We start from the raw sequence: 14,052 nt of genomic DNA, 5'->3' as shown, positions 1-14,052 counted from the left end.
AAGAACTTTAAACTGGGCACTGGGGAGGACTGGAAATCTCACTGATTCTTTTTTTTGGGGGGGGGGGGGTTATTGCAGGCAGGTTACAGAGTAAGCTCCATTGACCACTATGAGACTTACTTCAGAGTAGACATGCATAGGATTGGGCTCACAGGCTGCAATCCTACCCACACTTTCCTGAGAGTAAGCCCCACTGACCACAATAGGACTTACTTCAGAGTAGATTCACTTGGTGGAACAGGACTGGCTCCCCCTTATTTAATTATTTCTTTTAATTTTATTATTTATAATTATTTATTTTAATTTGCTTGATTATGTCACTTCTGGCCATGACATCACTTTCAGTGGGTCCTGGACAGATTGTCATTCTAAAAAGCGGGTCCCGGTGTGTATTGGAATCTCGGTAGATCTGGAAAGGAGGTAGGCTGTGGTTTCAGCAGTGGCCCCTTTAAGGGTAAGGCCTGGGCTTCCAGGGAGTGTGCTGCACAGCTGCAGCCACTTGAAGGCCATAGGGCCCTCAGGGATATAAGGAGCACCTGAGGCAGGAAGGGTTTGTGGGCAGCAGGAGGAGGAAAGCTTGATGAAGGGGAGACTGGATTAATGGACTAAGGAATTGATGGCTAATGGACTGCTGGTGGACTGACTGGTGAATGGACTTTGGAGACTGCTGGAGACACTGAAGTTTGGTGTGTGGCTGCTGTGCCCAAGACCTGCTGAGGACCAAGGGTCTGCTGTAGAGGCTGGAGGCTGCTAGCAGGAGAGAGGACCTCTGCAGGTTGAACAGGCGAGCTAGCCTGGAGGTGGGGTCCAGCAGGACCGCAGGGCAGAACCAGGGTCATTTGTTGGGGGGAAGAAGGGGAGCTAATTTGCTTAAAGTGGGTATAATTCTCCAGGCAGAGCTTGGCCTTGGAATCTGCAAAACACGGTGCTAAAAGTTTGAGAACTGCTGCCATAAGTTGTTATTAAGTTGACACAGGGGTATGTGTGTGACTCTACAAGTTTTCAAAATCACTAAAATCAGAATTTGGAGGAACAATACTATCATGTTTTATATCAATGTGTAATTTCATGCAGAATGCAATGAAACCACATTGAAATATCTGTGTTCTAACAAAAGGTACAGCCAATAAACCAGTGGGGGCAGGGTGATGGTACATCACCACGCCCACCACCTGGGGCGTTGCCCTGTCCACTGCATGGGGTGACGCACAGGCCTCCCGCACTGGGTGACACAAATCCTAGTGACTCCACTGGGGTGCTGATTCCAAAAATGGCACCAGTTTTCCCCTATCATTTCTAGTTTTGGAAATATGGCATAGTCTCGTTAGTGAATGGTTCAAGGAGCTTCCTCATGAGGAAGCCTATGCTATGTCCATTTTTGGAATCAGCAACCCAAATTCATAAAAAAACCACCATAAATTTTGATAATGTTTTTCTGACCCTCAGTTTTGCAAGTCTTTGATATAGATTAAAGATTGTCCTGAACTATTTTTTGCCAATGGCAAAGAGTGGTTAACTTGATAACTGTAGGCACAGTGTATTTTAGTGCATTTTACATTAGAACAGTGTTTCTCAAACCGTGGGTCGGGTCGCACTAGATGCTGTGCCAGAACCACCATTCAGAGCGCGATACCATAGTCTTTCGAGACTGAAGGTTGCCACCTAAGGGTCGGGACCCAATGGGTGGGTCATGAGCTAATTTCAGGTAGGTCCCCATTCGTTTCAATATTTTATTTTTAATCTGTATTCAATAGTGTTGAATGCCTTTTTGTTATCCTCTCTGTACATGTTAATTACGTGTTGTCTAGTTGTATCTTATTACCTATTTCTCAAAAAAAATGGTTTATAAATAAATAAAAGATTAACAAGTTGTGAGTTCCTGCACTTTTTTTTTTTACAAAAAAAGCACTGCCTACCCCTATTGGCTGGTGGACACTAGGAGTTACTGTAGGTCTATATTGAGAAGTCAGTCTGAACACCTGTGCAGTTCATAAATTAAAACTCATGAATTTAAAGGGTGCCTGGCACATGTCAAAACAGGCACACATGAGTACAGGCAAAGAAATACAAAAACAAACTTGAAAATGCACTTACTCTGTATCAATTATTTTTTGCTTCAATGCAATTAGTGCAGCTACATATTCATTTAAATTCTGCAGGAAGAGATGGAGAAGCAAATTATAAAAAATTCAGTACAACCCCAATTTTACAACTAAAAAGTTCTATTCCAACATCTCCATACCAGATATGTTTTGGTAACATTTAATCTGCTGTTGATAGCAAAAAGAGGAAAGTTGAAAAGACATGCAGTTATAGACAAGATAAAGCAAGTAGAAAAACTACACCCCAAATCACTTAAACCAGCAGCCAATCAATACAACTGAAAACCAAATGACCTATGCATAACTTTTGACTTTAAATCCCAGTCCAGGAATCCAAGGCACACTGCTATTTATACTTCCCAGACATTTTTTTATTATAATCCAACATGTGAAACATGAGACATGCAAAGACAGCTGTGAAGCACTGTTCCTGCGGCTTCTGTGATGGGATAACAGGATGCTGGATGCTCCTGCCATCCAGCTGCAATTCCCAGGCTGTCAGTGGTAATGTATCTCTCACAGTACTTCCTTGGAGAACTGGAACAGTAGCACAGAGTGCTCTGGACAAATGACATGTTTTTAAAGGGCAAGAGAAATATAGTAGCAAGGCAACCGCTGCCAGCACTGCACCCTTGCAACTTGTTGGCATAGTTGTGACTCTACTGAAAGAACCACAGGATGAGCACAGATACAATAGCAGTAAACTGCAGCCCATATACCGCATATGTGAGGATTACCATGACTGACACCTTTACCCTCTACCACTCCTCGTACATGCACATAAACAAAATAGGGATCCCTTCACCCACTCTCTCTTAGCAGCAAGCAATGATCTGTAAGATCTGGTAGCCGAAATGATGGAAACGAACAATTAAACTCGAGCATAAAACAATTTAATGCAACACCTTTGTATGTGGGATTTAATCAAGTCTGCCTATAAAACCTGAAACGAATCTGAATTCACGCCATTCACACTCTTTAGATATCTGTCAGTATAACACTCTTGATTTAGATAGAAACATGGCCACTACTCTGCTAAATAGAAAGATCAATATTGCAGCAGGAACACCAAGTGATAAACTTACTGTTAATCATGATGAAACAATATTCACCTTGAGGAAAATCAAAAACAATTTGCTTGAACAGCAAAAGTTATAGGGTAACACAAACAAATGAATCCTCAGAGGAAATCATAACAACAAATAAAAACGAATTTTAAGGCACTTAGTCTTCATCTCTGAATGTTACCACATTTACCAAAAGCATCCCAGAGTTAGATCGGAAGGCATGCACAGTTCTTTAGTCTGCTGCTTCTGCCCCATCTTCAACTCAGTCTTTATATGCTATTTCTCTCATGGCTAAAAGAAAAAGGATTCCTAGATTCCTCAGGATTCCTCAGTCAAATATTGTCTTTAAGCAATTCACCTAAATTTTATTTACAACCTTTTCTACTTATTCCTAAACAGATTTGTAACTTATATTTGTAACTGTTCCTAAACAGATTTGTAACTTATCTCTCATCTCTATTCAATCCATTAAAATCATCACTACCTAACCTTTTCTACTGATATTATCTTAGGCACTGTTCCTCCTTTTTAATCCCACTGAGATACAGGTGAACATTTGTCTCTTGGTGCTGACAACAAGAGAACCAGGTGGAAAGGTTATTGGGGCAAACTAAACACTGACTGCCATGACAACTAAACAAGCCATCTTTTTAGGATTATGTTGGAAAATTACTTTCAAAAGTTGGTAATTACAGAACATCTTCAGATATTTGGTTAAGTACACCAGTCAAAGGTTTGCCAAGGCCTGGTACTGCTCTTGCAACAGGGTTCCAAGGTCTTTTGTACACTACTTTCAGATCCCTCTTGCAGTTCAACTGCCTCAAATTTTTCTATCATCTTCACAAACTTTTAAAAAACTATTTTCAGGGAACAACCAATAATGTCACAAATATAACAAAAAAAGGCCAATGTTGCAATCCTAAACACACTTTAATAAGTACATCCCATTGATCAGAGGACTTACTTCTTAGTAAGAATGCAAATAACCACTCTAACACAAAGAGAAAACAAATACTTCAACAGACACTTTTTAAAAAAAGATCAACTTGCACATATCTACTTGAAGCAATACATAAGGTACACATCAAAACCATGCCAGAGTCCGTAACGTCTCAGTAAAAATATATTTAAACTGAACTATTTATTGAGCCTAAAGCAGAACATAACGAAAATCTCAGTACATTCCAAGAAAAACAAATCTAACCTCAGTGACCAGTCAGCTCATTGTAACCTTGAGGGTAAACTTTTCCATCAGAGTAACTGTGTTAGGGCCCAATCCTATCCAACTTTCAAGCACTGATGCAGCCATGCCACTGGGGCATGCACTGTATCCTGCAGTGGGAGGGCAACCATGGAGGCAAGATAAGGAAACATTTGTTTCCTTACCTCAGGGCTGCATGGTGGTTGCATGGATACTGGAAAGCTGGATAGGACTGGGCCCTTAGGCAAAATCAACATGTAGCACATTACCAGCACTTTTATTTCAGCATCAGCTTTTGCAAACTACAGATGATTTCATCAACTACAACTGATGAATGTCAAATCAACCACTTCACCAACGATAAACTTACATCAGACTAAGTTATCTAATTTCCACAAAACCTTAAGTTAAAAACAAACACACCAATCAAAACTTCTCAATCACCACTAAGACATACTGCTGTTTTAAGCTGTTGTCGGAATCTTCAGATAGTATCTTTCTAAAGGACAGGATATCAGTGCTTAAACATCTAATATCATTTTTTTATAAACAAAATAATACTTTCAGATTTTGTAAACCTAGCAAACAGCATAATTTTATGTGCTAAATCAATGGTTTCCAATCTGTGAGCCGTTGCTCCCCAAGAAGCTGCGGAAACCAACCAGGGGAGCAGCAGAATCCTTGAGAAAAATCCACCATCCTAAACAATGCATAGGATTGTAACCTTCATGGGGAGCTGGAGCCAAGTAGGTTAAGAGAGCGCCAGTTAAAAAAGTTTGAGAACCACTGTGCTAAATTATTAAACACAATGCTTTCAAAGAAGCATTACACCCAAGTCTCTGAAGTAAGTACTGCAGTCATTTCAGCTTCCGTCCATGAAAATAAATAGGGAGGGGGAGACCACCACCATAGAAATTTTCTCTAGTCCCTAAATTTTCTCCGGTGTCTGGAAGACCTGAACCATTCCACAGCGGTGAGAAGTGTGTGTGCGCTGCAGCTGCTCGGGGGGGGGGGGGGGAGGCTGACAGAACTCCTTACATGCTCAGAGGCACAATGCTCAGGGCAGAACTCCTTATAAGCTCAGAGGCACAATGCTCAGGGCAGAACTCTGTGCGTGCTCAGAGGCACCGTGCTCAGGACAGAAGTCTGTGCATGCTCAGAGGCACCGTGCTCAGGACAGAAGTCTGTGCATGCTCAGAGGCACCGTGCTCAGGACAGAAGTCTGTGCATGCTCAGAGGCACCGTGCTCAGGACAGAAGTCTGTGCATGCTCAGGACGACAGACTGATGGATTAAAACAAAGGAGTACGGAGGCTTCGGAGCCGCCCCCAAAGCTGCCAGACCTGCTGGAGCGCCCCACAGTTAGAGCAGGCCGCGGCCGCCTCCGCCGCGACCCCCGCCGTGGCCGCCGCGGGTGGGGTCTCCCCGGGCATCATGACTCCTGTGGCGGCCGCGCGCGCCCATCCGTCGCCCGTTACGAGCCGCGGCAGCAACGGCGACAGCACGGAGAAGGAGGCGCCGGCGCCGGAGGACGCGCTGCGACGCAGGCGAGGAAGGCCCCACTCGCTGCAAAGGGTGGCCTCGGTGCCGCCTGACGACACGTGCGCCGAGTTCTTCCGAGGGAGAGCAGCGGCGACGCTCGCGGGCTCCGACGCACCAACAGGCGGCTATGCCTCTCACACAGCTCCTCCCTTGTGGCTGCCACTCCACCCCTTCGACAGAAACCATGGCAACCTTTCCCAGCACGCAGAGCGGCGCTGCAAGGAAAAGACTGCAAATCCCAGCATGCAATGCGATCGTTTCTTTTTACTATTATGAGAATTCCAAAGGTCTGGCTTCATAGACTACAATCCGCCTATTAGTCCTGAGCGGTTTCTCAAAGCGTGGGTCGGGACCCATTCATTGCAGTGTGTATTTTATTTATTTTCAGTGTGTATTTTTATTTATACATAATATAATATATTTTATATAAATATATTTTATATTTATATTATTTTATATTTATATAAAATATAATATATTTTATATTATTTTATATTAATATTTATTTTATAATATATATATTTGATTTATATATATAATATAAATAAATTATATAAATTTATATTTTATATATATATATAAAATAATATAACATAATATAATATATATATGTATGACTTCATTGAGGGAAATGTAAGTGATCTGTACTTTTAATAGGCTGCTATGTATATGCTTTTATATACTATGTATATGCTTTTATCAATGATAGTCAATGGGGCTTACTCCCAGGTAAGTGTGGATAGGATGGCAACCTTTGGCCCAAAGGCTTTGGGATGTTTGGGGAATTTTTTTTAAACAGATCAGCAACTGCTTTTGAGGGTTAGGAAAGTCCTTCCTCATTGTAAATAAATTTTTAAACTTATTGTAAACTTTAAATTTACTTACTTAATTAGATTTGATTTTGTTGTATTGGAGGTGTTACAAATTTTCCTGATGATGTCACCTCTGGCTATGACATCACTTCCAGTGGGTCCTGACAGATTGTCATTCTAAAAAGTTGGTCCTGGTGCTAAAAAGTTTAAGAACCACTGGCACTCTAGTGGTCAGAGGTATCTGGCCAATCAATATTGAGTATGCAGACCAGATCCAGCAAGTTGTTCATAATAACAATTATGTTCTTTTGTTTTCAATAAGCAGCAGTATTGTGTTAAGGAATGAAGCATCATATCAATTAAAACGTCCCATTCCTGCAAATTCAGTCTATGAACCTATGAACTAAATTGGTGATGGAAAAGATTACAAAAAGGGCCCCCACTTCACATTGGGTAGAGCATATAATCAAATCACTTTATGATGGAGTCCATTGTATAGAAGAGGGAATTTTGGCATATGCAGCATTTAAAAACCATTTGGTTGAGCTGCCAAGATTTCCCTCTTCTATACAATGGTTAAAGGTATAGGTTCAAAGCCTGGGAGTCCTCCTGGATCAGCAGTTATCCCTGGAGGGCCAGGTGTCATTTGTGGCCAGGGGTGCTTTTGCCCTGCTTTGGTTGGTGAATTGGTTGAAACTGTATCTGTGTCAGTCAGATCTAGCTATGGTGGTCCAGTTGCTTAGGCTACTATAATGTGGAAGAATAGACAGTGCTTTCTGCTAGTTTAATATGTAGTTGTCATTTCAGCCAAACTACTCCAGATGGCAGCAAAGATTATCCAGGAGAGACTAGTAAAGAATGTTGAGAATTGAATGACATAATATACAGGATTTGAGACAAACTGATAGGCAAGGAAAGTCAAACCTGAGTCTCTTCCAGCCACCTTTTATTTAAATCTATTAAACATGAAAGGAGTTTTCATCTAATAGCCAAATAAATTACTGTGCATGCAACACTAGAAGCAGCACAACCCAAAGTTTTGCACTCTGTGTCATAAATAGAATGTGTTAAACCATTTCTGCCCAATGCTGCATATACGCAACAGGGATCAAATGTGTACACCTGTGGGCTGGGCAGAAATGGGTTAATCACTATTAATAAAAAGTATATTTTTGGTTAAAAGAGAAATGCCCATTAGGTTTCTATCTTTTTATCTTAATGTATTGCAGTTCAACATCATACTCATTTAAGACAACTAATGGAGTACTGTTAGAGAACAATACATTGGTTTATGATAAAATAGACCTGCTGCATGAAGACTTTTCAAAAAAGGAATAAAAAGGCAAAACAGGCAAAGAGAAATGGACAGAGCTGGGAGAAACATAAGAAACACATCTAGCTTTGTTAGATCAAACCAGAGGTCTGTTTTACGCAGTGGCTTTTCACAGTGGCATAGCTTACAGGAAAGGCGGCATGGTAAGTACCACAGCAGCACAATTCATCTTGTAACTGCCCCCTCCCACTTGCCATTGGAGTCATTCTGGGCAGCACATTGCTGTCACTGCTCAGAATGACTCTGATGGTGAATGGGAGGCACTGCATACACAGTGTGTTGCAGCACCTGTGGTACTTACCACACCACCCCTCCAGTGGCTACGCCACTGGCTACCCAGATGCTTTGTGAATCCATCAATCAGGGCTTCAGGGAAATAGCCCTCTCCCCGTTTGGCTGCTTAGCAGTTGGTGTTCAATAATTGACTGCTGCTGACCATGGCTCTGCATAGCCATTATGACTGACAGCTAGTGATAGGCTGCTCCTCCATGAATTGGTCTAATCCCTTTCTAATCCCCCATCTAATTTTGTGGCAGCAAATGCCATAAATTGATGCAATATGTGAAGATGTGCCTGTCCTCTTTTGCCAGTCAATTTCATTGGCTACTCTGTGTAGAAAAACAGCTTATCAGTCCTAGTCAGAGGTTACAAATGACACACAGAACTGGCCAATTGAGTTCTGGAAAAATGAGCTATAATTGGAGTATCTTGTTATACAGCTTAATTGTATAATTGCAAGGTCTAATTGACATTGCTTAAATCACCCCAAAGGAATGAGATGGGTGGGACACAGATGCTTTTTTCAACCCCTGAGCTGAGCATTTCACCTGTTGGGTGAAGCTTTCCATTCTGTTAGCCTTCCATATACTGTTACACTGCAAAACTTGTGTATGCTTACTCAGCAGGTACAATAACAGATGAACAACCCAAGTCAACTAGTAAGTGGTTATGTTGAGCTCTTAAGCATATTTACTTAGAAGTAGAACTGGAGCCTGGTTTTTAATGCCAGACTTCAGGCCTAGAACATATAAAAAGTCAGGGCAAAAAATGTGTCATTGCATTCTCACTACTATAACCAGCCCACTGTTTTCATTTAAGGATAAATATTAGTGGCAAAGAGGCTGCAACTGACAGGCCATCCTGAGCTCTGATACATTTTTGCAGAATTAAGCATTGGAGGGATATAAGCATTATTAAAAACACTGGGAATTCTACATATATGTAAGAATAGGATTGCTCCTGAGATGTGTAGATCTGATGGACCACAGTCAGTGTGTCACCTTCTTTATAGATGAAGCAGTGGTTTTTTAAATATTCTGTTAAAATGCAATTTTGAGTCCAGAGTTGGGAATAGAGAAACCTTGAGCCTTGGCCCACTGAATACAACACTTTTCCAAAAGTTGGAACACTAGGAATAGAAGGAGAAAAACTTCTCTATATTCAGTTCCTCTATACCAGAGAAACAGAATTGCATTGTATCGCATACAAATACTGTAATAAATTAACATGTGGGCAACACCTTGTCGGTTTTATCCTTGTACAGTCGCATAGCCTCTTACAGGCTGGGGCATATCTTCTGTATGGTGGAGGGGTGTGTGTGCCCTGGGCCCCAGTTGAGGGAGGGCAGTGACTCACAGGCAGCAATGACAAGGAGCAGTGGCAAAAGTGAAATAAAAGCAAAGGTGGGCCCTCTCCCCTCCCCTGTGAATCCTTGTTTCTGAACTGGAGCCATTCTGGGAGAGGGGGGTGTAGCTTGGAAGCATGGGGTGACATTACCACATTACCCCGCCCCAGTGCCATTAGGCCCTGGGACATGGTGGTTTACAGGTTCAGGTGGTTTACAGGTACATTAGGCCCTGGGACAGGTGGTTTATGATAATTACTGGTAGAAGTATTGCTCAAATGGGCTTTAAAAAAGCAATACTGTATATTGTCTTCCTCCATTCTACCATCACAAGAACAACAGTCTCTCTCTTCCTGTGCTACAGTAGCATGCCAGGCATCAGGAGCAGAGAGAGGAGGACATATGCCACACATATTTGAGATGAAGTTGCATAAAGGTTCTGGAGATTGGAAGGGGAGGGGCTTTTGTGGCGTTAACAAACATTATCCAGAAGGTGCCCTCTACAGATGGATTTGTTCCATTTAAGCTGCATGATATTGAAAACCTACATAAATTTGTGATTTTTTTTTAGTTTTTCAAGAGCTCACTGTGGAACACAACAATGTAACTTCTCCCACTCTTGCTACTGGACACCTTCGACACAGTGTCTCATACATTCTCCTGACAATGTTCTGCTCACAATATCCCACAGAGCACTTCACTTTCTACAGTTCACACAGGAGCCTCCAAACCTATAAACCAATTTGGAACCCAAGTACATTGGACAATTTCTTATTAGTCTGGTATGGGCTAGTTTATTTATCAGACTATTCCCTTTGGCAAATGTTCTGCTAATGATATCACCAATGGAGAGCCTCGTTGAGTAAATGCAGGCACTCATAGCAGTTTTTCTCTAAATTGAGATTAATGGCAACCCTGGATCTGCACATGTTTCGAGGTACCTGAAAGAGGAGTCTTTGTTATGCACATTTGTAATTTAGTTATGGCACAGTGTGTGTTTTTCTCGGGTTTTAGATCATCCTATGAGGTTGGGTAGCTACCCCGACTAGAACAAAATATCCATAATCAAGCTAATCAAACCACAGAAAAGGAATAAATGACAATCACAGTGAACATTAGATGTTCTGCTGTTGCTCTTAGCTGTAAGCAATTAATTCTACATCTGGGTCAATATTTGTGGACCTGCAGGCAGAAAAGTCATAACTTACGACTCATAAGTAATGGTTAGCATTTATATGCACTTTTTAATCCTTCAAAATACATTGCATGTAATAATAATAATAATAATAATAATAATAATAATAATAATAATAATAATAATAATACAGGTATTTCTATACCGCCTTTCTTGGTCTTCAGATTTCTCCTTAGACTTTATTCAAGGCGGTTTACATAGGCAGGCAAATTAAATTCCCATAGGGATTTTTACAATTTCAAAGAAGGTTTCTTTCTGTCAAGAAACCACAAAATTCAGATGTTTCTTTCTTGATCTGGTCACACATTCTGGCCTCCATCCTCCCACGCTCAGAGCAGATGGAATAGCTGCTTCAAGGTCGCACGGTGCCGGTGGCCTCAAACTGGTGACCTTCGGATGTTATCTTCAGGCAAATGGAGGCTCAACCCTCTAGACCAGACCTCCTGCCCTGTAGTATCTTAGGGCCCAATCTCATCCAACTTTCCAGCAGCGATGAAGCAGCAATGCAACCCCAAGGTAAGGGAACAAACATTCTCTTAGCTTGAGGAGGCCTCTGTGACTGCCTGCCACCACCACAGGATGCAGCACACACTCCATTGGCATGGCTGCTTTGCACTGGAAAGTTGGCTAGGATTGGGCTCTTACTGATCATTACAACAATCCTATAAGGTTAATCAGTCTGATTATCCTCTTAATGCAAAGCTGAGAATAAGTGACTTGCCTAAGATCGTTTAATGAACTGAGGTGAGATTTGGATGTTTGCTTTATGTCATTTAATAAAAAGATTTGCATGACACACAGCTTCAATTTCCAAATTGAAATCCACCATAGAACTCTATGGATAAATACACCCTAGTGTCTGTATCTGTATGTATTGAGCCCTATTTGATTGCAATTGGCAATGGCAATCAGAGTATAAACTACAGTCAAATTAGTACCAGAATTGATAGTCAGGACTGTATTGGATCCTTTGGGATTTTAAGAGCAAGGGAGTTAGCAGGAAACTTTCCTGCAAGCTCAGACTTGAAACAAAAACTACATTGGTGCATAAGAAAATGGAAGACAGACTACATATAATTTATAAAAAAAACAAAAACATGAACTATGCTTAAATTGCTCAGGATGCTGGTGGAAATGGCCAGGAAATAATTTTTTATCTTTATAGATGTCCTTTCAGAATAAACAAGTCTCAGTTGCAATCATCTCAGTAATAAAATGCATGAGAAACATTTGTTTTGCATAAAATATTGCTTTGACCCAGACCATTTGGATTAAAATCCACAAACTTGCAGCTTGTCCAGCTTTTAGATCCAACAGCCCATGATCATACAACAGCAATGGCCTTTGCACCACATGTGCAGAGGCACACGCATACACTAATGTGCTGTTTCACCATAAGAGAGAAAATATTATAAAAACAGCAGGAAACCGTTAATTTAAAATCCTCCACCCCCTCCTACAGATAAAAAAGTACAGTACTGACAAAATAAGGGGTAATTAAGGGACAATTCAGCACAAATTCCTCCGGGATTGAACCTGCAAACAGAAAGTTTTCAGCAAAAGGAATAGTTCCCCTTAAAAGCCTCAAGCGCATTGTTTTCTGTCCACTCTGGGCAGCCTGACACTGCAGTTGCATGTTATAGGACTGTCCCCCCAGCCCCATCACTCCAAATCCAATTTGGGGAAAAAATGGGAGGATAACACAGAATGACTTTGAATGATTTGCAATGATGTCATCTGGGTTCCCTGTAAAAAATGAGTGAACGAAGGATGGCAATTCCAAAGCAAAGGCCTAATGTGAAAGCAGTCTCTTTTCCCTAGGCAGTGATTTTCTAGGGCATTTAACCTTGATAATCTCTGACAGATGGACACGAGATAGATGGGAGTGGGGTGTAGTTGTTATGTTTACAGCCGATACTTCCCTAGTTTCCATAGAGAGGCCGTCTCTGTCATGATGAAAGGCTACGTGAACCACAGGGAGAGGAAAGGGAGGGGGAGAGGCTATCGGCAGGTCAAAGGTGGACATGCTGTTAGCTAACAGGGGCTCCTTTTGTCCAAAACAAACTTTTTAGCTGTGTCCAGACAAAATATTTGTCTTGGTTTTTCAAACAGTGTGAGCTACAGCTTTTCAGCTGGATGTAAGTATCATGTCCAAGTCCATATAAGATGAACAACAGAATGACATTTTGTTCACAAGTTTATATTTTCATGAAGCACAGTCCCCTTTTAGTTCCTGCACAATTTCAGTTCCCTTTCTTTCTTTCTTTCTTTCTTTCTTTCTTTCTTTCTTTCTTTCTTTCTTTCTATTTGGCAGCAGGAGAACTGGAAGAAGAGAGTGAGCTCATGATGATCAACCAGTGATGACATTGGGATGTTCTATGTAGTGCCGTATTTATTTTCTCTCCTATTGACACCAGCTGCTCACTCCTTGATTGATGAATATTTAAATCTGCAACATTTTGAGGAATGAGACATGGACATTCCCTGGCATCCTTTATCCTAGGTAGCTCTACCTACATACTTTCATATGCTTTTGAGCTCTTAAAGGGATATCCCTTATATTTAATTTCCCTGGAGCACTGCCTAGAGGATGTTGGGAAGTGGATGTAGGTTAACAAGCTGAAATTAAATCTGGACAGAACAGAGGTCATCTTGGACTGGAAATCTACAGTGCAGGTGCTGGACTATTGACTGGTTCTGAATGGAGTAGCGTTCCCTCTGCAGGAACAGGTATGGAGCTTGGGAATTCTCCTGCATGCATGGCTGCTGCTAAATGGCCAGGTGGACTTTTGCTCAGCTTCAGTTAGTGTAGCAGCTAAGGCCATACTTGAGTTGGTTGGACCTGACCACAGTGGTCCATGCCTTGCTGACATCTCATTTAGATTACTGTAACATGCTGCATGCGGGGCTGCTTCTAAAGATAGTCCGGAAACTACAAATGCAGCATGGGATCGCCCATGTGGGTCCTCCTAGGGCTCGGCGGTTCGATTCTAACAGACCATTGTGTGTCTCTGTTGGTGATGGCCTATTCACAAACTCCAAAAATTGATATCAGTTGATAAATCTGCACATGTGAGCCCAGTCCAGATGTAAGGATTGAGCTCGTGTACAGGAATTAAACTATTTTAATTTCATGTGTAAACCAACCCTTGCAGCAGGGAGCTGAATATGTGAATG

At 41.5% G+C, this 14,052-nt stretch overlaps 1 protein-coding gene across 2 annotated transcripts in view; it reads right to left on the bottom strand.

Annotated features, from left to right (window-relative positions):
- The window catches only part of ICE1 (interactor of little elongation complex ELL subunit 1), a 40,750-nt gene extending 34,871 nt beyond the window's left edge, over positions 1–5,879 (bottom strand). For both annotated transcript variants that reach the window (XM_066626176.1, XM_066626177.1), the window contains exons 1-2: positions 5,713–5,879; positions 2,095–2,153 (exon numbers count right to left, since the gene is read on the bottom strand). In XM_066626176.1, the coding sequence (XP_066482273.1) occupies positions 2,095–2,153; positions 5,713–5,805 (152 nt within the window). In that variant the 5' untranslated portion in view covers positions 5,806–5,879. The remainder of the gene's footprint in view (positions 1–2,094; positions 2,154–5,712) is intronic.
- Between the last annotated feature and the right edge of the window lie 8,173 nt (positions 5,880–14,052).

Source organism: Tiliqua scincoides, chromosome 4 (assembly GCF_035046505.1).
Source record: "Tiliqua scincoides isolate rTilSci1 chromosome 4, rTilSci1.hap2, whole genome shotgun sequence".
Lineage (NCBI taxonomy): Eukaryota > Metazoa > Chordata > Lepidosauria > Squamata > Scincidae > Tiliqua > Tiliqua scincoides.
Note: the sequence above shows the minus strand (reverse complement) of the source record. Positions and strands in the feature narration are given on the sequence as shown.